General features: G+C 35.9%; 1 protein-coding gene across 8 annotated transcripts in view; it reads left to right on the top strand.

Moving 5' to 3' along the window:
* RAVER2 (ribonucleoprotein, PTB binding 2) overlaps positions 1-24175 on the top strand; it is a 136698-nt gene that overhangs the window by 84226 nt on the left and 28297 nt on the right. For 4 of the 8 annotated variants that reach the window (XM_043461077.1, XM_043461074.1, XM_043461075.1 and 1 more), the window contains exons 9-11: positions 499-770; positions 8989-9100; positions 11092-11228. In XM_043461077.1, coding sequence (XP_043317012.1) covers positions 499-770; positions 8989-9100; positions 11092-11228 — 521 coding nt within the window. Of the gene's footprint in view, positions 1-498; positions 771-8988; positions 9101-11091; positions 11530-12368; positions 13183-24175 lie in introns of those variants that run through there. The other 4 variants (XM_043461076.1, XM_043461073.1, XM_043461080.1 and 1 more) reach the window with 3 other exon arrangements.

Raw genomic sequence — 24175 nt, 5'->3', positions numbered from 1 at the left:
GAGCTGGGAGGAGACAGTGTATTTGACTCATGAGTTGGTACAAGTCAGCTGACTAAATATAATTACTGGGTTAATGTAACTTTAATAATTTTTAACTGTTAGAGAATTTTTTAAACCGAAGGCTTATTTAATTATTCCCTTTAAACCCAGAAGCTGGCAAGTTACAGTGACTGGGCTTTTTTTTTTTTTAAAGACACTGATATAACTTAAATGCAAAAAAGTACATAAATTTTGCTGTCAACTTCTAAAATGTACAATTAAAACTTGGAGTGAAAGAATATAGTATCCTTGAGATTATACTGAAAGATGCTGAAATAGGAAAAGCATGATTACTATTAGAGGTTTTTGTTTTTCCATACAGGATGCTGCTAATTTATAACCTTTAACCTCACCTTTTAAATAGGTTTCTGCACATTTTGCCCATAGCTTGACAGAATCAAAAGGATTATTGTGAATAAACCTCATCTAACCAAAATTTTTTGCGTTTATGATTCACAGCAGCATCTAATTTTATTCCAACTCAAACAACTATAGCAACTGGCATGGGCATACTACCATTCCTTCCAAATCGGCGCATTGCTGGACAAGCTGGACCAGGGCACGGGAGCACGCAGGAGAAACAGCCAGCCTTGGTGGGAATAGCAGAAGGAAGTCTCTCAGGGCCACAGACTTATCTGCAGAGCTTTCCAAACCTTACGGCTGGAGGCTTGCTCACAGGACATCATAAGCAACAGCAAAGTCAGCCAAAAGGCCTGGAGATAAGTTCAGGGGTAAGAAAACTGTGTGTGTGTGTGTGTGAGAGAGAGAGTGTGTGCATGCATGCATACACATACATATAAATGCACACATGTATATACATGAAGTGTGTATATGTATTCTACATATGTGTGTATACTACCAAGGAATATGTATATATTGCTTTTTAATTGTATCTTAAATGATTCTAATTCTAGAGTATTTAATTTTTTGGTTATTTTATAGGTGGTTTAATTTATGAAGTATCAAGTAATCTGAACTATTTTTGTATTTCAAAGGAAGTTGATAATATACTTAAAGTATATAAATATGGATTACAAACTACCTAATTCCTATGTCAATGACATGCTGACTGTTTTCATAGTGTACATTTGCTTCTCAAAAGAAAATATTAGATCCTTAAAAAAAGCTATTATTATAAACAAAAATCTATCTTTTGATAAGTTATGCCAAATGATGTTTGGGATTCTGCTTAATTACTTGCCAGTTTGTAAATAAAATATACGTGTAAAATGTTTTTAAAATCTGTCATTATAAAATATTTAAATATGAATTCTTTATTCCTGTAAATGTTTGCTTTTCTAAAAGCCTTGAAATGTGCATAATTTTCAAATGTAAAGTAATATAAGTTCAAAATTTTGTAGTTTAGGAAAGCATAGGATTACCATTAATACTTATCCAATGATATAATATTCTTTATAAGAATTTCTTAGTAAAAAAAAAAAGAATTTCTTAGTAAATGATAATGCTGTTCTTTAAAATATAATATTATTTCTAAAATGTATATTCTTGTAGCTAATTAAGTGTTATTTTAATATTTAAAAGTAGAATAAATTCTAGTTTATCTGAAAAATTTCAAAGCTAGTTATTAGTCTCTGGTCTGTTCAAAAGAATCTAATCTTGGTTTTAATTCTGGAGGATTTTACCCAAAATTTATTGGTTCATAAACCACTGACATTTGTAGATATTATAATTTGTAGGTAGAGTAAAGTACATTTAATTTAATTTTTTTATTTGTATCTTAAAATATCATTTTGAGCAAACTTTGGGAGATGGTGAAGGACCAGGAAGCCTGGCATTCTGCAGTCCACAGGTTCGCAGAGTCTGACACAACAGAGCGACTAAACAACAGCAAAGACTACTGTTTGATTTAGAAGTGACACATGAGGGAAAAAAATTCTTGTAGCTGGCTGTATTCAAATATCAAAATGATAATATTGACTTTGTAAGAGGTTTTGTTGTCACCTAGTCATGACAGGAGGTATGGATAGAATACCTATAACTGTCCATTGAGAAAGCTAAGGTGGTTCTTCATAGAATGAAGAATTTTAAATATTTATTTGCAGGATTAACTGCTTAAGTTATTGAGGGAAGTTAAATAAAACTCATATATAAATATTCTGTTTCTTTTTGCACAGACTTTTTAATGCATGGAAAGAACTAGGACAGCGGTCCCTAACCTTTCTGGTACCAGGGACTGGTTTCATGGAACACAGTTTTTTCCATGGATAAGGGGAGTGGGGTGGTTTTGAGATGATCCAAGTGCATTACATTTATTGTGCACTGCATTTCTATTAGTATATCAGCTCCACTGCAGTGCATCAGACATTAGATCCCAAAGGCTGGGGACCTGTGAACTAGGGTCTTTAGAAAAACTGGACTTGAGGTGATTCACATAATGGACAAGTGAAAGTGTATCTGGTGGAAGACGGCTGAAGTAGGACAGAGCCTAGAAAACAAGTCCTGTGATGAACAATTGAGGAAAATAGATACATGGAACTTGGCAAGGGTTGACCAGCTGTCTGTTTATTTGACATTAAAAAAAATAAATTCACAGACTAGTCTAGTCACATAGTATTTTATATTTCTTTAGTGGGCAGAATTAGTCTAATAAGTATGACAAACAATAAAGCCGATTTAGGCTTAATATAACACAAAACAATTGAAGTTTTAAAACAAAGTTCATACTTTCATAAAGATATGAATGTCATATCACTGAAGGCAATTATGCAGACCCTGGTGAACACCTGTACATTTTGTTGTAGAAGTGCTTCTTCTCTCTGGACAATAGGGGCTTGCTTGGACCAGATAATTTCAAAATATGTTTTCTATTTATGTAGCAAGATTTTGGGCTTTGTTAAACAGTTGGTTAAACTTGTATGCAGAGTTTTAGACCTGCATCTTTTACATTATGTTTATTAGTGATTCTTGATTCTGTCTTTCTGTCAGAAGCACAGAAAGCACCTATAGAAGCACACTATAGGTGTCGAGGGTTGGACTCTCTTCCTCAGCCCTGAGAATTTGATTCAGAGAGATAGGGGTGAGATCTGAATTTTAAGTGTACAACTCAGTGGCGTTAAGTACATTCACATTGTTTTACAACTATTGCTACTATCTATCTACAGAACTTTGTCATCATGCCATACTGCAGCTCTGTACCCATTCACCAACTCTCCCATTTTCCCTTCTCCCCAGCCCCCAGTAAGCACTGTTTACTTTCTGTCTCAGAATTTGACTATTCTAGATACCCAATGTAAGTGGAATGATACAAGACTAATGATGACATTACTCTTCAATGGTCATCCACGTTGTAGCATATATTGTATTGGAATTTCCTTATTTTAAAGGTTGACTAGTATTCCGTTGTATTTACATACTACATTTTGTTTATCCATTCATTTATTGATGGACATGTGGATTGTTTCCATCTTTCAGTTCAGTTCAGTCACTCAGTCGTTTCTAACTCTCTGCAACCCCATGGACTACAGCACGCCAGGCCTCCCTGTCCATCACCAACTCCCAGAGTCTACTCAAACTCATGTCCATTGAGGCGGTGATGCCATCCAACCATCTCATCCTCTGTCATCCCCTTCTCCTTCTGCCTTCAATCTTTCCCAGCATCAGGGTCTTTTCAGATGAGTCAGATCTTCGCATCAGGTGGCCAAAGTATTGGAGTTTCAGCTTCAACATCAGTAGGCTCTTGTGAATAATGCTGCTATGAACATTAGTATATAAATATCTGTTTGAGTCTCTGTTTTCAGTTCTTTGGAGTATTTACCCAGAAGTGGAATTAGAGGAATCATATGGAACATCAGTTCAGTTCATTCGTTCAGTTGTGTCCAACCCTTGGTGACCCCTTGGACTGTAGCAGGCCAAGCTTCCCTGTCCATCACCAACTCCCGGAGCTTGCTCAAACTCATGTCCAAGTCAATGATGCCATCCAGCCATCTCATCCTCCATCATCCCCTTCTCCTCCTGCCTTCAGTCTTTCCCAGCATCAAGATGTTTTCTAATTTTTTAAGGAACTGCCTTTCTATTTTCCACAGCAGCTGTACCATTTTATGTTTCCACCCTTAACGCATGAGAGTTTTGGTTTCTCCACATCCTCACCAACATTGTCTCTCATTGTGGTTTTGAATTTGCGTTTCTCCAGTGATTAGTGATGTTAAAATCCTCTTCATATGCGTATTGGTCACCTGTATATCTTCTTTGCAAAAATGTCTATTCAGATTCTTTGCCATATTTTAATTAGGTTATTTTTTTTTCTTTGCTATTGAGTTTCTGTATATGGTTTGCAAATATGTTCTCCTGTTCCATAGGTTGCCTTTTAATCTTGTTGTTTCCTTTGCTGTAGAGAAACTCTTTAGTTTTTTGTTGTTCAGTCACTAAGTCATGTCTGACTCTGGAACCCTATGGACTGTAGTATGCCAGTTTAGCTTTTTAGCTCTTGCTTAGTACCTGCTTTTGTTGTCTATAACAAAATACTTTCATACCATAAAATGATATAAAAAACATTATAAGACCAATGTCAAGTAGCTTTTCCTCTATATTTTCTTGTAGTTTTATGGATTTTGGTCTTATTTTTAAGTCTTTAATCCAGTTTGAGTACATTTTTGTGTACTATGTAAGATCAGGATCCAGAGTAATTTTTTTCCATATCGACATGCAGTTTTCCCAACACCATTTATTAAAGAGAGTGTCCTTTACCCATGTGTGTTCTTGGCACCCTTTGCAAATGTTAGTTGACCACATATATATGACTTTATTTCTGGGCTCTATTTTTTTCATAGATCAGTATGTCTGTTTTTATGCATGTACCATACTGTTTTGATGACTATAATTTTGTAATATAGTTTGGAACCAGGAAGCGTGATCCCTCCAGCTTTGAATTTTTCCTCAAGATTGTGTTGGCTATTCAGGATCTTTTGAAGTTCCACATAAATTTTAGGATTGTTTATTCTAATTTTGTGAAAAGTGCCATTGAAATCTTGACAGGAATTGCTTTGAATCTGTAGATCACTTTGAGCAGTGTGAACATTTTAATAATATTAATTCTTCCAATCTGTAAATCTAAGATATCTTTCCAGTTATTTGTGTAACTTTCAATTTCTTTCATCAAAGTCATATAGTTTGCAATATATAGATCCTTCACCTCCTTGGCTAAATTTATTCCAAAGTATTTTACTCTTTCTGGTGGTATTATAACTAGCATTGTTTTCATAATTTCTTTTTGATTAGTTCATTGTTAGTATATAGAAATGCGATGATGTCAACAGAGATGGTTTGATTTCTTCCTTTTTGATTTAGATGCCTTTTATTTCCTTTTTCTTGCAAAATTTTATTCTGGCTAGGACTTCTGATACTATGGTGACTAAAAGTAGTAAATGTGGGCATCCTTGTCATTCTCCTGATCTTAGAGAAAAAGCTATCATGTTAACTGTGGGGTTGTCCTTTATATATAGCTTTTATTATGTTGAGGTATATAGATTTCTCTGTGCTCAATTTGTTCAGTTTTGATCATGAAATGATGTGAATTTTGTCCAGTGTATTTTTTGTATCTATTAAGACAGTCATATGGTTTTATCCTTTATTATATTTATGTGGTATATCACATTTATTGATTAGCCTGAGTTGAACCATTCTTGCATCCCAGGGATAAATCCCACTTGATCATGGTGTACAATCCTTTTAATGTGTTGTTTAATTCAGGTTGCTAGTATTTCATTTAGGACTGCCGGTACTATGTTGAGGATTTTTGTATCTGTGTTCATCAGGGATATTGGTCTGTGTTTTTCTTTTCTTGTAATGTTTTTGTCTAGCTTTAGTTTGAGAGCAGTGCTGGCCTCATAAAATAGGTTAGGGGGTATTCCTTCCTCTTCAGTTTTTGGGAAGAGTTTCAGAAGGATTGATGTTAATTCTTCCTCATATCTTTGGTACAATTCACCAGTGAAATCACTTGGTCTTGGGCTTTTCATTGTTGTCAGGTATTTGATTATTCCTTACTCATTATTGGACTGTTCATATTTTCTGTTTCTTCTTGATTCAGTCTTGGTAGCTTGTATGTTTCTAGAAATTTATCCATTTTTTCTCTTAGATTGCCCAGTTGGTTGGCATGTATTTGTTGATAATAATCGCTTATGGTCCTTTGTATTTCTGTGGTATCTTTAGTTGTAATGTTTCCTCTTCCATTCGTAACTGCAGTTGACCCTTAAACAACAAAGCAGTTAGGAGTACTGACACCCAGCCACTCAAAAATCCATGTAACTGAAACAGTTTGGATAGAATCAGGACTCTTTTTTTTTTTTTATTAAAAAATATTTTTTATTTATTTTACAAAAATTTTTGGTTGTGCTGGGTCTTTATTGTGGTGCACGGGCTTTCTCTAGTTGTGGTAAGGGGCTGCTCTCTGGTTGTGGTATGCAAGCTTCTCATTGTGGTAGCTACTCTTGTGGCTAAGCACGGGCTCTAGGGCATGAGGGCTGAGTAGATGCAGCATGCAAGCTCAGTAGTTGTGGCACATGAGCTTAGTCGCCAGCCTAGTTACAGCATGTGGAATCTTAGTTCCTGGACCAGGGATTGAACCCATGTCCCCTGCATTGGCAGACAGATTGTTGACCACTGGACCACCAGAGAAGTCCCTCAGGGACCCTTTTTGATGATCTCTATCCCATGTTGTGATCTCTAATTGAACAGAAACTTTCCAACACTTAGTTAATTCAAAGATCTGTAAAATGAAAATACAGGTATTATGTTTGCTTTTAAGAAATCCACATGTGGACCCACACAGTTCAAACTCTTACTGTTCAGGGGTCAGTGATATTTACTTGAGTCCCCTCTTTCTCTTGGTTAGTGTAGCCAAATTTGTCTATTTTATCTTTTCAAAGCACCTACACTTAATTTCATTGATCTGTCTTTATAGTGCTATTTCATTTATTTCTGTTCTAATCTTTATTATTTCCTTTTTCTGCTAATTTTGGGCTTAGTTTGTTCTTCTTTTACTAGTAACTTGACGTGTAAATTTAGATTGTTCCTCTTAGGTCTTTCTTTTTTCTTCATGTAGACATTTATTGCCATAAACTTCTCTTTAAAGCTGCATTCCATAAGTTTTGATATGTGGTGTTTCCATTTTCATTTGTCTCAAGATACTTTTTGATGTCTCCTTTGATTTCTTCTTTGGCTTATTGGTTGTTCAAGAGTATATTATTTAATTTGTACATATCTCTGAATTTCCCAGTTTTCTGTTTAGGCTACCATTGTAGTCAGAGCAACCCTTGATATGATTTCAGTACTCTTAAATTTGTTAAGATTTGTTTTGTAGCCCAACACATGATCTTTTTTTTTTTTTTTGCTTCTATTTTTGGGGTCATCTCCAAGAAATGGTTGACAAATCTAGTATTATGAAGCTTTTTACATAAGTTTTTCTTTTAAGATTTTTAGTTTTAGCTCTTACTGTTAGGTCTTTGATCCATTTTGAGTTAGTTTTTATATATGGTGTTTGGTGAAGATCCACTTCATTCTTTTATGTGGATATCCAGTTTTCCCATTTTTGTTGAAAAGACTGTCTTATTGTATAGTTTTGACACTCATGGAAAATCATTTTATCACATATGCAGTAATTTGTTTCTGGGCTCGCTATCCTATTCCTTTTGTTTATATGTCTGTCTTTATGCCAGTATCATACAATTGCAATTGCTAGAGCTGTAGTAAAAGACGCTTACTCCTTGGAAGGAAAGTTTGACCAACCTAGTCAGCATATTAAAAAGCAGAGACATTACTTTGCCAACAAAGGTCCGTCTAGTCAAGGCTATGGTTTTTCCAGTGGTCACGTATGGATGTGAGAGTTGGACTGTGAAGAAAGCTGAGCGCCGAAGAATTGATGCTTTTGAACTGTGGTGTTGGAGAAGACTCTTGAGAGTCCCTTGGACTGCAAGGAGATCCAACCAGTCCATCCTAAAGGAGATCAGTCCTGGGTGTTCATTGGAAGGACTGATGCTGAAGCTGAAACTCCAATACTTTGGCCACCTCATGCGAAGAGTTGACTCATTGGAAAAGACCCTGATGCTGGGAGGGATTGGGGGCAGGAGGAGAAGGGGACGACAGAGGATGAGATGGCTGGATGGCATCACCAACTCAATGGACATGAGTTTGAATAGACTCCGGGAGTTGGTGATGGACAGGGAGGCCTGGCATGCTACGATTCATGGGATCGCAAAGAGTCGGACACAACTGAGTGACTGAACTGACTGACTGACTCACAGCTGTGTAATAAGTTCAAAATTTAAAAAGTGTGAGCCTGCCATTCTCGTTCATCTTTTTCAATATTATTTTCACTGTGTGGGGTCCCTTGGTGTTTCATGTCAATTTTAGGATAAAATTTTCTTTTTCTGTCCACAAAAGTTAGAATTTTGATAGGGGTTATATTGAATTTGTAGATCACTTTGGTTTGTGTTGAAATTTTAATTAGAATATTAAATCTTCTAATACATGAAAATAGGATGTTCTTTTACTTATGTCTTTAGTTTCTTTCAGCAATATTTTGTAATTTTAAAAAATATTTATTTATATTTATTTATTTGGCTGCACTGGGTCTTAGTTGCAACTTGTGGGATCTAGAAATAAGGTATGGGGTTTGTTTCTTCTTGTGAGCATGAATTCTCTCCTGATTCAAATGAGAAGGTTGTACAAGATGACCTTTAGTTCTCCTTCAGTTCTAAAGTTCTATGGTTCTAGAACGGTATTTTTAAAAACTAATTGGAAAAATAGTAGCAGGTGAAATGTGATCATTTTAATCAGTATCCATAAATATTTCATAAATTTATAGCTTTAAACCTTGTTTCACAAATTTTTGTTACACTGAACCACATTTATTGAAGAGTAAGTATTTCTCTACACTTTCTGCATTTTAATTTTCTTTTACCTTCATTAAGCACTCACTCTTTTTTTGGTCAATAGGCTGCCTCTAAGAATCAGACTTCACTCTTGGGAGAGCCACCAAAAGAAATCCGGCTCAGTAAAAACCCGTACTTGAACCTGGCAAGTGTGTTGCCCAGTGTGTGCTTACCATGTAAGTGAGAAGCTCACTAGTAGTATTTTGGAGTTCTACTGAATACTTTTCATGATGAGTTTTACTTTAATTTTTAATTTAATGAAAGCAAATAATGCCTGTTGACCAGCTGAAGTCTAAGTTATGACCTTAGTCCTTAAATTGAAAGAATAATTAAAACTTTTGAAGTGCATTCTATTTTATTTAAGGAAAACATCTTTCATAATATTTTCTTAAGCATATGTATATTGAATTGCTGTGAATTAGAATGGAATCATGATTGAAAATAATTGGATAAAGGAATTATTTGGCAGTGCTATAATTCTTTATAATACATATAGAATCATCTTTCTAAAATATGAAGTTCAGTCTTCTGTATTATCTAATATATTGAGAGTATTTGCTGAATACCCCCAGTATATTAGTTACTAATAATCAGCAGAAGTGGAATTCTCATTTACATTTTTAGAGGACCTCCTCATGCCTTCAATTAGTAAATTAAAACTATTAATTCAAATATTGTTTTAAGAAAAAAAATCACAAATGTGTTGTTTTCTAGGCACTAAGATATTCACTGCAGCATTAGTTTTCAATAGTGAAAAATTAGAAAGTGCCTTAATGGTCATCAATAAGGGAATGATTAAATAGTTTGTCATAAAGTGAAATATATAGCTGAGGAAGCACTACATATGCTAATATTAAATGATCTCTAAAGCAAATTATTAAAGACAAGAAGCAAATGTGTTCATAGGGGAATGATTAAATAGTTTGTCATAAAGTGAAATATATAGTTGAGGAAACACTACATATACTAATATTAAATGATCTCTAAAGCAAATTGTTAAAGACAAGAAGCAAATATGTTCATAGATTGATTCCATTTATGTTTATTTAAAGCTGTGTATTCTTTTATGTATGCATGTACTTGAATGTGTAAATGCATAAAGTTAAATCTGAGAAAATACTAAGCTGTTACCTCTGGGAAAAAGAATAAAATTGAATGAAAAGAGATGAAAGATGAATTTTGTTTTTAATATACGTTCTTTGTACTTTATGAAGTATCCTCTTGAACCTAACCATTAATTTTTAATTTTTTTTTAATTTTTAATTTTTTAAAGCCAGAAAAAATTTAATGTGCTTCTGGTATGAAAGAAAGAAAGTGTTAGTCACTCAGTCATGTCTGAGTCTTTGTGACCCCATAGTCTGTAGCCCACCAGCCTCCTCTGTCCTTGGGATTTCCCAGGCAAGAATACTGGAGTGAGTTGACATTCCTTTCCCCAGGGTATCTTCTCAACCTAGGGATTGAACCCTGGTCTCCTGCATGGCGGGCAGATTCTTTATCATCTGAGCCACCAAGAAAGTAGGCTTCTGGTATGCCTACTCTATTTTTATCTGTCTAAAATTTGATGGTTGCAACTGTTACATTAATAACAATGGTTAATTTACATTTTGAATGCATTGCTTTAGAGATTAGACGTATACGTTTTAAATGTTTCCATCAAGATTATTACCCATAGAGCAGGTTTCCATTTTTAGTTGTTTTAAACAAACTAGATAATATCATATACTATATATGTATATATATACATATACATATATATATATATATACACATATATATATATATTTTCCCCTGGGAATAATAAAGGGCTTCCCAGGTGGCGCTGGTGGTAAAGAATCTGCCTGCCAGTGCAGGTTAGATGTAAGAGATGCGAGTTCGACCCTGGGTCGGGAAGATTCCCTGGAGGAGGAAACAGCAGCCCACTCAAGTATTCTTGCCTGGAGAATCCCATAGACAGAGGAGCCTGGTGGACTGCAATCCTTAGGGTCACACAGAGTCAGACACAACTGAAGTGACTTAGCACACACACACAAGAATAATAAATGTAGATCTTTACTGGCGAACTAAAATTTGTGTTCTATTTGAGAATATGCTGAATTAATGGGTTTTGTACTCTGTAATTTATAATAAAACAAGCTAACTAAAATTTATATATTGATTTTGCCTTAAGCCCCTGCAAGTAAAACCACTGTACAGAAGACTGGAATTGCAAGCAACATTCTGGATACAATCTCTCAGGGAAATGAATCACAACACACATTGGAGAAGTGCATTGCTTATTCTCAACCTTTTGGTGATTATGCACAGGTACATCATTCTCAGGTTTTGATGATATATAGAAAAATTGCTTCAACTATATACTGAATTCACTGTATATGAAACTGTGATTCTTGTAATGTCATAAGGCAGTAAAATTGCACTGATCTATACAATATTTCTTGCCCACTGTATGCAGTTTTAGGACATGTTCAGAAGATTGCTAAGTATGATTTTGCCCTCGGTATTTGTTCACGTTGTTTACACTAGTGGACAGCAAACTGCAGAGCAAATCCAGCCCACAATCACAACCTGTTTTTTTAAAATAAAGCTTTGTTGGGATACATCCACATCCGTTTATTTGCATGTTGTCTGTGATGCTGTTGTGCTACAGTCTCAGAGTTGAGTAGTTACAGCAGAGACTGCGTGGCCCACAAGATTAGGTATTTACTATCTGGCTCTTTACAGAAAAATTCTGCTGACCTCTGGTTTACACCAGTGTAGCCCTGACTCAGAAACCTAAGGAAATACCTCTGTTCTTATTCAGTGCTTATGGACATGGATACATGATCATGACTAGCGCTATTATGACTATTAAATGACTATGACTAGCACTACTTTGACTATTAAAACAGTCAAAAACATTAAAATATTACATTCAAAAGACACACTGTGTCGTTACTTCAATATGTCTATTTTTCTTTTCGGGCTTTTATCCTTCAGCTTATTCTCAGCGGCTTAACACCGAGAATGTGTGTCGTGTTAGTGGCACATGACCTTATGTAGTAACGAGAGCCTCAAAACGAACGGTTCTGGTTCTTTCCTCTTTCTCACAGCAGTAGCCTTCCCAGCTCTCTCCTGTCTATGAGAGCAATACTTACACTTTGCTTTCTTTAGAACGACTGTGTTGGCTTCACCTGTCTCTAAAAACTTAGAATAGAAAACCTATACAAATTCATTTAGAACAACTGATGTCTGATTATGCTTTTGTGATAGGATACTAGAAACACAGGTCAAATGAATTCTGTAGAAGTAGTGAAGCTGGATATAATAAAGTCCCCTATATGCTTGCAGAAAAGATATAGAAATATGAATTGGAAGATGATGCAACTAGATGGCAACATACCTATATTTAAGGAACAATAATGAATTGATGCAGTCTGGAATGCATCCTCTTCTGTGTTTCATAAGGCTTCATCTTTGTTCCCTTACTTGTTAATGTTTTAAGTAATGCTTAGGTAAGGATATTAATTGTATGCTGATTATATTTACAAGTGACAAAGGCAAGAAATCATCAGAGGTATGTAAAATCATCTGTGAATAATTTATAGTTTTGAAAATTAGAAATAACCTAAAATCCCAATAGTCTGTAGACTGAAGAAAAAAATTGTCATATTTATATCAGAAACTATAATTCATATATTAAAAACCATGTAAAACTATATATAAATGCATGATAAATTTTCATAATCTATTAATCTTTAAAAATTATAAAATATAGTCCTATACAATTTTGTTTTTTTTTATAAGGAACAAAATTTACTTTCATAAACAAGAAGAAGCACAATAAGTTTTTAAAAATTTAGTTGAATGTGTGATTTAAGCTTTGAAAGTTATTTTTCGTGTTTACCTTTTCATTTATTTCAGTTTTGAAACCTATGTTGCTTTTCTAAATAGCAGTTTTGCTTGCTAGATTATTGTGGTTTATTGTACACTTATATCCATGGAAAGAAAGACCTTTCCCACTTACTCACGGAGAAATTCTGTGACAAAGACGCCTCTGTGTTGCGTGCCTTCCTCCACCCTGTGCACTTGCTTAACCAGAGAAACTGTGGAGATGTGGGTCCTGCCTGGATTCACTGTCTCATGCTTGTTCATAAAGTGAGATTTGTTCTCTCTCCTTGTGTTCTTTCATCCTTATAACCGAAACTTAATTAAATGTTACTAATTGAATAGCTAGTAAAAGATGGTCATTTTCTTAAATTTATTTTTCAATTGGAGGAAAATTGCTTTACAATACTGTGTTGGTTTCTGCCATATAACAAACAACATGAATCGGCCACAGTTCTACATATATCCCCTCCTTCTAGAGCCTCCCTCCACCCCCCGCCCCATCTCACCCCTTTAAGTCATTAGCGAGCATCAGGCTGGGCTCGCTGTGTTACAAAGCAACTTCTCACCAGCCATCTGTTTTACACATGATAATGGATAGATGTCAATGCTACTTTCTCCATAAATCCTGCTGTCTCCTTCCACAACTGTATCCACAGGTCCATTCTTTACATCTGTCTCCATTCCTTCCCTGCAAATAGATTCATCAGCACCATTTTTCTAGATTCCATATATATGCATTAGTCTATGATACTTGTTTTTCTCTTTATGACTTCACTCTGTATAACAGGCTCTAGGTTAATCTACCTCAGTAGAACTGACTCAAATGCATCTTTTTTATAGCTGAGTAATAGTCCATCATGTATATGTACCACATCTTCTTTATCCATTCATCTGTCAAGGGACGTCTAGGTTGCTTCCATGTCTTGGCTGTTGTAAATAGGGCTGCAGTGAACATTGGAGTACGTGTATCCTTTAGAATTGTGGCCTTTTCGGGGCATATGCCCAGTAGTGGGATCGCTGGATCATGTGGTAGATTTATGCCTGCGTTTTTGGGTATTCTCCATCCTGTTCTTCATAATGGTTGTGTCAGTTTGCATTCCCACCAACAGTGTAGGAGGATTCCCTTTTCTCCACATCCTCTCCAGCATTTATTGTTCGTAGATTTTTTGATGATGGCCATTCTGACTGGTGTGAGGTGATAGCTCATTGTAGTTTTGATTTGCATTTTTTAATAATAAAAGATGGTCATGTTTTAGGAATTCCCTCTGTTTTCACTGTTTGAATGGAGGAAAAGGTCCAAGGGAAAGAAACCACGGTTTGCTTTTAACATTTACTCTATGCTTTGTAATATAAACATTTGATCTTTTTAATGACCTTGTGATTTCTAAATGACCACTTTCATAATATAAGTGGGAAAGCATAAAAGGGTAAATCATCTTTCAAGTTTATGTGGCTACTAAAGGATTTCTCTGGTTCCAAAATCCTCATTATTTTCATTATACTATGGAAAATCTTATTCGGGCATGGAAGTAGTGTCATATAGAAACTGTTTGACTGTTTGCTTTGTACTGGCGGCTGTGCATAAGGAGGAGGTGACTATGTCGAGATATATGTGGCTATAATAATTTTTATTTCTGGTAAAGCTATCACATTTAAAGAGATGACTATGTCAAGGTATATATGGCTATAATAATCTTTATTTCCAATAAAACTATCACACTTAAAAATTATAATTGGAATTCTAGTATTGGTGAAGTTACTTGTATCAGATTATCCTTCTTGCAGATATTAAAATTGTATCAAATATGAAACAAAAATATTTGAAGGCTCTGAAGAATAACCAAAGCAGGCAGAAACTGAAGGAGAGCTGATCCTTGAAAGAGGAAAAGTGTATTGGATGAGATTTATGTTTCTGTGACTTTTTGCCTAGTACCACCCCACCTTACTGCCAGTATGTACAGAAAGATACAGCCTTACCAGCTTATGGAGTCAGAGAACAGAGTTCAAGACTGTTAGCAAGGCTGGAAAGTAAGGGGAAATCGCAGAAAAATCTCTGTGTAAATTCAGCCCAAATACACTTGAGTGACTCCTGGACTTTGTGTGGGGGAGACTCCAGGGGACCTTGTAGCAAACAACAGATGGAAGGCTAAAGAGCTGTGAAGAGATGTAACTCCTTTCCAGAACAGAGGAGGTGATTTGAAGTTTGAGTTCATAAAAGTTGACTCTTTCTCAGCACAGATGTAAAGAACAGACTTTTGGACTCTGTGGGAGAACACAAGGGTGGGATGATTTGAGAGAATAGCATTGAAACATGTATATTATCATATGTGAAACAGATCGCCAGTCCAGGTTCAATGCATGAGACAGGGTGCTCAGGGCTGGTGCACTGGGATGACCCTGTGAGGGATGGGATGGGGAGGGAGGTGGGTGGGAGGGTCATGATGGGGAACACATGTACATCCATGGCTGATTCATGTCAATGTATGACAGAAACCACTACAATATTATAAAATAATTAACCTCCAATTAAATAAATATAATGTTAAAAAGTTGACTTTCTCAATAAAATTAGCAACCTTCAGAGGAAGATTATATAATCCATAATATCTACAAGTATATCATCCACAATATTTAATAACCAAAAATAATTAGAAAGTTGAAAAAACAAGAAAACATGACCCATGATTAGGGGGATAAGCAATTAATAGAAACTGACCGCAAGATGACCCAGAAGTTAGTGTTAGTAGGAAAGACTAACTTAAAACAACTATAATAAACAGGACTTTGAGAAGGAAATGGCAACCCATTCCAGTATTCTTGCTTGGGAAATCCCATGGATAGAGGAGCCTGGCGGGCTACAGTGCATGGGTCGTCAAAGAGTCAAACATGACTTAGTGACTAACAAAAAGCCACCATCTTATGAGCAAATGCATACCCACATTGGATCCTTATGTTTTGCAAGATTTATCTCTTGAAGAGTGTACAAGTTAATCCTTTTTGAGCTGTTTTTTTTTTTTTTCATTCTTTATCGTGGTGTTTAATAAGGTTTTGTTTTTGCAAAATTAAAAACAATAGGACTTAAGAGGAATAGGTAAAAATGAACAGATGGAGAATTTCAGGAAGAAATATAAACTTAAACAATAGAAACTCTAGGACTAAAAAGTACAATATCCACCAAAAAAATGTACACTGTCTAGGCTTAGCAGAAGTTTGGAGGAAGGAAAAAAAAAGGTTCAATTAAGATAAAGACAAATCAAAAGAAATAATTCAGTTTGAAGAACAGAGAGAAAGAGGATGAAAACCAAATCCTCAGGGACCTAAGGGACAATATAAATAAGTGTAAAGGACAATCTAAAATAAGTGTAATTGAGTCCCAGAAGGAGAGAAGAAAGATAATTGGGCATAAAATATTTGAAAAAATAATGCTAAAAAATTTCTCACATTCAGGTTTTAAAAAAATACGGATTTAACAGAGGCAGAGACCTCCCTGCAAAGCAGAATAAGTGAAAACAAAAAATCAGTATTATGTTGGTATATCAGTTAATATACTGAAAACCAAAGTTATAAAGAAATTATCTTGAAAGCAACCAGATAAAAATAATACATTTTAAGACAGTTTCTCAGCTTTGGCTGGCCCTATTGACATTCTGAGCTGGATAATTCTTTGTTTCAGTGGGGCTGTACCGTATGTTGTAGGATGTTTAAGCAGCATCTTTGTCCTCTAACCACTAGATTGCCCCTCATTGATTATAATTCTGATTAAACAACTGATAAATATATGGGTAGGACTTCTCTTGTAGCTCAGTCAGTAAAGAATCTGCCTGCAATGCAAGAGACCTGGGTTTGATTCCTGGGTTGGGAAGATCCCCTGGAGAAGAAAATGGTAACCCACTCCAGTATTCTCAGCTAGACAATACCATGGACAGAGGGGCCTGGCAGTCTGTGGGGTCGCAGCAGTCAGACACGACTCAGTGACTAAACCACCACCAAATATATGAGTAAAGAAAAAAGACTATATACTTTATCTCTATTTAAGTTAATTAAAAACAAAATCGTAACATTGCATGGTGGGGCTTGTATGTAGATATAACGTATTTGACAACAGTCCACAAAGGACAATATGAGAGGTGAATGAAATTGTTTACAGGGTAATTATATTTTACCTGAAGTAGAAAAATATTAACTCTTCAGTAGAGTGTGGTAAGTTAATGAATGTATATTGTAATCTATAGAGCAAACATTTAAAAATTCAAAAAGTATAGCTAAAACGTCAACAGTTGAATTATAATGGAATTCTAAGAACATTTGATTAAGCCAAAAAAAAAAAAAAGTCAAGAAAGGAAAAAAAAACCAGGATGAATAGAAAACAAATAGCTAAGTGGTAAACCTTGAATGAATGATAATAATGGTTAAGTAAAAATTGACTACACGCTCCAATTAAAGTAAAGAGATTGTCAGAACAGGCAAGACTGTATACTCTTTAGTAATTTTATTTGTTTTTATTTTTGGCTGTGCTGGGTCTTCATTGCTGTGTGGGCTCTTCTCTAGTTGCAGCACACAGGCTTCTCACTGAGGTGCCTTCTCTTGTTGCGGACCACAGGAGGCTAGGGCACATGGACTTCAGAAGTTGCAGCACATGGATCGTGGTTCTGGCTCCCTGGATGTAGAGCACAGGCTTGACAGTTGTGGTCCATGGGCTTCGTTGCACCACAGCATGTGGGATCTTCTCAGATCAGGGACTGAACCCATGTCTCCTGCACTGGCAGATGGATTCTTTACCTTTGAGCTGCCAGAGAAACCCAAGACTGTACACTTTTACCACTGCTATTCAACAATATAAACTTGGAGGTTTTAGTCAATGAAACAATTTAAAAAATACGTGAAATAGGAAAGGAAAGAAAAGTAAAAATGTCTTTCTTTGTATATGACATGACTGTTTACATGAAAAATCCCTAAGAAGCTAAAAAGCAACCACTACATAAAATAAGTAAACTTTTCAAAGTCACAAGGTAAAAGGACAGTATGCAAAAATGACCTGTATTTCTGTGTACTAGCAGCAACAATTGGAAAATAAAGTTTTTAAAAAATTTGTTTATAATAGCACCAAACATGAAATATATAATAATAAGTTAAGAGAATATTTGTAAAGTCTGCAATGATAACCAGAGAACAGTGCTGAGAGAAAGTAGAGAAGATGCCTATGAATGGGGTGCCTATACCACATTCATGAGTTGAAAGACTTACTGTTGGTGTGATATCAGTTCTTCCTCCCAAGCTAATCTGTAGATTCAGTATAATCCCAACCAATTTTCCAGCAGCCTTTTTCTAAAATAGAAATTGAAAAACTGATTTTAAAAATTTCTATCAAAATGCAAAGGAATTATTCTACTAAAAACAATCTTAAAAAAAAAATTCGAGGACTTCTACATGATTTCGAGATGTATTATAAAGTCATAGTAATCAAGACAGTATGATGTTGGCATAATGATAGGGACAAGTGGATCCGTAGAATAAGATAGACCCATACTTAAATGGTAAAGTGATTTTGGACAAAAATTTTAAAATAATCCAATAGGTAAAAAATAGAAATAGTGTTAGTACTGCTGACTATCAGTACTGGAAAACATGACTCTTGACTCTTGCCTCATAGTCTAACATTAATTTGCAATGTATCATAGGCCTACATGGAAAATCTAAGCCATAGATAATATCAACCAAAGTTCCTTAATAAGTACCTCCAAACAGTGTCTCGTCCATAAAAGCATCAATAATAATGGAAGAAAGAATAAACTTTTTTAGAACTCTGGATGTTAACTAAAGGCATGAGGCAACTGGGGGAGGATTTATTCAAGAGATATATTTAAATATCGGCAAGAACAGTCTTACCAATATTTTTTATGGTCTCTCAGCCAATCCAATTCCTATTTTCCTATCTCTTTCCAACAGCCCATAATCATAATAAAAACCAGGAAGCTGGTAGCACCAGAGTGGGCATGGAAGGGTTGAAACTCCACAAAGCTTCATTTCCAGAGACCTACTCTTTGACCCACCTGCGGGTTCCCTGGAGGGACCGACCGCACTTGCAAGGTTGTTTTCATTGATTTGACTCAAGTTTGCCCATGTAAAAAGCTTTTCCTCGGAGGAATTTTTTGAAAACATTCAGGGGAAATTTTTTAACTTTGTGGTTGCCTGAGGTGCTAGATAATATTTGGGGCAAGAAATAGGCTAACCAAAAAGCATTAAAGGAACAAAATTGGGGTATTAGATATCCACAGGGCCTTTGGAAAGCTCTGACATACTCCTGGGAATCTTACAAGGCCATGCACACACACAGGATGGTTCATGTACTTGGAAAGAACTCAAGAAGGCCCTCAGCTCTCACTTGTAGAAAGTGAAGGCTAAGGCAGAGTTGTCAGCTACTTGACTGCGTGTTGAAAGCATGGCCCAACACAAACACAGGGCAGAGTCCAGGGGACTCATTGGTTGTAGGTGTTAAGTCAATCATTAGTTAAGGGAGTCCTCTTCTTTTACTACTCAACAAAGGATACACAGTTTACAGAATTATTTCAGAAAAGTCAGTAAAGTAACAACAATAACAAATTTTGAAGGCGAGTGTAAACTGATTTCCAGAGTTGCCACATTATATCCTTTTTTCAGTAGAAAAATCATGAAAAAAGCCAAGGAATGAGGTGTGGCTCATAAACAGGAGAAAAAGCAACTAATGGAAACTGTCTCTAAGGAAGTCCAAAGGTTAGACTTACTAGAAAAAAGACTTAAATCACTTAATGTAAATATGTGCAAGAAATGGAAGAAAACCATATCTAAAGAACTAAAAAAAAGTATGAGAACAGTGTCTCACCAGATAAAAAAAGATAAATATGGCAACAGAACTTATAAAGGACCAAACAAGAATTCTGAATTTGAAGAGTATAATAATTGAAATGAAAAATTCACTAGGGCAAAAGAGCAGGTTTGAGTAGGCAGAAGAAATACCCAACAAGTTTGGAAGACAGGTCAATTGAGATTATCCAGTTTGAAGCATGGAAAGAATAAAGAATGAAGAAAAAGTGAACTATAACAAATGTTGAAGTGAAATCACTTAGTTGTGTCTGACTCTTTGTGACCCCAATACAGTCCATGGAATTCTCTAGGCCAGAATACTGGAGTGGTTAGCCTTTTCCTTTCCTGGAGGATCTTCCCAACCAAGGGATCGAACCCAGATCTCATTCATTGCTGGCAGAATCTTTACCAGCTGAGCCATAAAGGAAGCCCAAGAATATTGGAGTAGGTAGCCTATCCATTCTCCAGTGGATCTTCCTGACCTAGGAATTAAACCGGGATCTCCTGTATTCCAGGCGGATTCTTTACCAACTGAGCTATCAGGGAAAACCAACAAGTGTTGAAGATGGAGAGAAATTAGTTCCCCTATACATTGCTGCGGTGATGGGACTGTAAAATGGTGCAGCTGCATTGAAAAACAGTTTGGCATTTCCTCAAAATGTTAAACACAGAGTTACCATATGATCTAGGGTATATATAATTGAAATCTGTGTCTATATATAAACTTGTATGTACATGAATTTTCGTAACAGCATTATTTATAATACCTAAAATGAGAAATAACCCAATGTCCATCAACTGGTGAATTAATAAGCAAAGAGTAGTATATCTGTACAATGGAGTATTCCACTTGTACTTGGAAACTAACAGGATTATATAGCTGGTATGTCCTTACAATGGGTTATTCACCTATGAAAGGAATGGAGCACTGATCCTTGTCACAACATGGATAAGCCTTGAAAGCATTATACTGCATGAAATAATCCAGATACAGAAAGTCACGTATGTTGCCATCTATACGGAATGTCCAGAATAGGGAAATCATTAGAGCAAGTAAACAGATACTGATTATTAGGGGCCACGAGAAGTGGAAGTTGTGGGGTGTCTTTGTAAAGTGACAGAAATACTCTGGAATTGAATTGTGGTGATGGTTGCACCAAAATCTGGTGACTGCATGAAAATCACTGCAGATGGTGACTGCAGCCATGAAATTAAAAGATGCTTGCTCTTTGGAAGAAACTATGACCGACCTAGAGAGCATATTAAAAAGCAGAGACATTACTTTGCCAACAAAGGTCCATCTGGTCAAAGCTATGGTTTTTCTAGTAGTCATGTATGGATATGAGAATTAAACTATAAAGAAAGCTGAGCACCGAAGAATTGATGCTTTTGAAATGTGATGTTGGAGAAGACTCTTGAGAGTCTCTTGGACTGCACAGAGATCCAATCAGTCAATCCTAAAGGAAATCAATCCTAAATATTCATTGGAAGGACTAATGCTGAAGCTGAAACTCCAATACTTTGGCCACCTGATGGGAAGAACTGATACATTGGAAAAGACCCTGATGCTGGGAAAGATTGAAGGCAGGAGGAGAAGGGGATGACAGAGGATGAGATTGTTGAATGGCATCACCAACTCAGTGGACATGAGTTTGAGTAAGCTCTGGGAGTTGGGATGAACAGGGGAGCCTGGCGTGCTGCAGTCCTTGGGGTCGCAAAGAGTCGGACAAGACTGAGCAACTGAACTGATGGCTGTACAACCTTGTGACTATCAACAAATTGTTGTCATTCAGTCACTAAGTCGTGTCCGACTCTTTGCGACCGCTTAGACTGCAGCACGCCCAGGCTTCCGTGTCCTTCACTGTCCTTCCATATTTACTAGCATATTGAATGCAGCACTTTAACAACATCATCTTTTAGGATTTGAAATAGTTCAGCTGGAATTCCATCACCTCCACTGACTTTGCTCGTAATAATGCTTCCTACGGTCCCCTTAACTTCACTCTCCAGGTTGTCTGGCTCTAGGTGAGTGACCATACCATCATGGTTATATGGGTTATTTAAGGCCATTTTTGCATAGCTCTTATGTGTATTCTGGCCACTTCTTAATATCCTCTGCTTCTGTTAGGTCCTTACTATTTCTGTCTTTTATCTTGCCTATCCTTGCATGAATTATTCCATTGATATCTCCAGTTTTCTTAAAGAGATCTCTAGTCTTTCCCATTCTGTTGTTTTCCCCTTTTTCTTTGCATTGTTCACTTAAGACTTTCTTATCTCTCCTTGCTATTTTCTGGAACTCTGCATTCAGTTGAGTATATCTTTCCCTTTCTCCCTTTCCTTTGGTTCACTTCTTTTCTCAGGTATTTCGAATGCCTCCTCAGACAACCATGTTGCCTTCTTACATTTCTATTTCTTTGGGATGGTTTTGGTCACCGCCTCTTTTACAGTGTCACAAGCCTCCATCCATAGTTCTTCAGCACTCTGTCTACCGGATCTAATCTCTTGAATCAACAAATATTGGACCCTAATTTTAAAACTGAAGCCTTAACTGTACGAAACAGAGGAAAGAATTTCCATTTATTATTTTAGGGATTTTAAAATTATCTGATGATAAATGAATTAAATCAGTTATTCCAGATCTAGTTAATTAGAAAGCAGTTTAAAATGGGCCACCCCTCCCAGTTCTATAGTTAATCATAGTAATTAATGAGTATTACCTCTGAGCTGCAGTTATCCATTTTATCAACAATTACATTTCTTAACTGTTTGAACTGTTGTTGAGAAAATCAGAAATAGATGTAGTTTAAAAATTTGTGTTGCACACTCTCACAGTGATAATAGCATTATAGTCAGCTGTATATTCCTGTTAGTTTGAATGTACCAGTGGAGTTTGAGAAGTCAGGTTCTGAGGTGGAGATAAATAGGTACATCTGTGTCAGACAGTTGAAAGCAGCTAAGAAGCCTTTGAGCTAATTTATTAAATGTTTTTTAAACACCTAAATCTAATATCTAATTATAATCTGTAAAAAATAAGACATTAGTAATACAGGTAACATTTCTCTTAAGCAGCTTTAGTTTGACATAGGCATTAGTTCTAATAACATAAAAAATAACGATTTCATGTCTTTCTAAGTTGTGGTTTTGGGTTCTCTTTGATACTTGCCGTGCTGGTGTGCCCTGAGTTAGGATGGCACCATTTCCTTGTACATTGTACTCTCCTGTTGCCCTTGGTTACGGGGATCTTTCCTGCCAGGAATCTGACCGCCTGTTGTAGGGAATCCACTACAGAACGTATGATGAGATGGTGTGATGAGGAAAGAGGGAACAAAAACAAAAAAAGGAGCAAAAAGGCCTGGCGATGTTTTGTCCTTTCACACAGAGCCTAATGCTGCCCCCTAATGGGCAGATAATGCAGAGAATTGACAAAACATGTTTTGTGCATTGTGATAGGTCAGAATTGTGTGACAAAAACTAACAATATGAAGTATTTTTAAAAACCTCAACCACTTTAAACAGAAATTACTGAACCACAGATTATATTAGCCCTAGATAGTAACTTGGCTGCTGCTGCTAAGTCGCTTCAGTCGTGTCCAACTCTGTGCGACCTCGTGGACGGCAGCCCACCAGGCTCCCCCGTCCCTGGGATTCTCCAGGCAAGAACACTGGAGTGGGTTGCCGTTTCCTTCTCCAAGTAACTTGGAAAGTACATTAAAAAATGATTTTTGCTAAAAACTAGAATTAAGGAAAGCAAGTTGTTGAAATGTAAAGTTACTATCATCACTTTAAAATCTTTTTTTTATAAAACAGTCTTTTAAGTGTTTGAAAAAGTCAACAAGAGTATACAGTATGAATAAATCTAAAGAGAGGTTTGAATTGATATTCTATATGTTAATCTAAACTTTTAAGGTATTTTAATGTTGTCTTTTGGTTTTTAAAAATACTATTAAAAATACTATTTAAATATACTTATATCTAAAATATATAATTGTATAATTTGATATACTGAAACTGATTAGGTGATGATCAAATTTTGCTTCATTAAATATAGGTGAATTTAATTCAGACGACCATTATATCTACTACTGTGGGCAAGAATCCCTTAGAAGAAATGGAGAAGTCCTCATAGTCAATAAGAGTCCGAAATGCAGTACTTGGGTGCAAACTCAAAAATGACAGAATGATCTCTGTTGGTTTCCAAGGCAAACCATTCAGTATCATAGTAATCCAAGTCTATGCCCCAGCCACTAATGGCAAAGAAACTGAAGTTGAATGGTTCTGTGAAGACCTACAAGACCTTCTAGAACTAACACCAAAAAAGATATCCTTTCTTCATAGGGGACTGTAATGTAAAAGTAGTAGGTCAAGAGATACCTAGAGTAACAGGCAAGTTTTGCCTTGCAGTACAAAATGAAGCAGGGTAAAGGCTAACAAGTTTTGCCAAGAGAATGCACTGGTCATAGCAAACACTCTTCCAACAACACAAGAGACGACTCTACACATGGACATCACCAGATGGTCAATACTGAAATCAGATTGATTATATG

This window comes from Cervus canadensis, chromosome 2 (genome assembly GCF_019320065.1).
Source record: "Cervus canadensis isolate Bull #8, Minnesota chromosome 2, ASM1932006v1, whole genome shotgun sequence".
In the NCBI taxonomy this organism is placed as follows: domain Eukaryota; kingdom Metazoa; phylum Chordata; class Mammalia; order Artiodactyla; family Cervidae; genus Cervus; species Cervus canadensis.
This window is presented reverse-complemented; position numbering and strand designations above follow the sequence as displayed.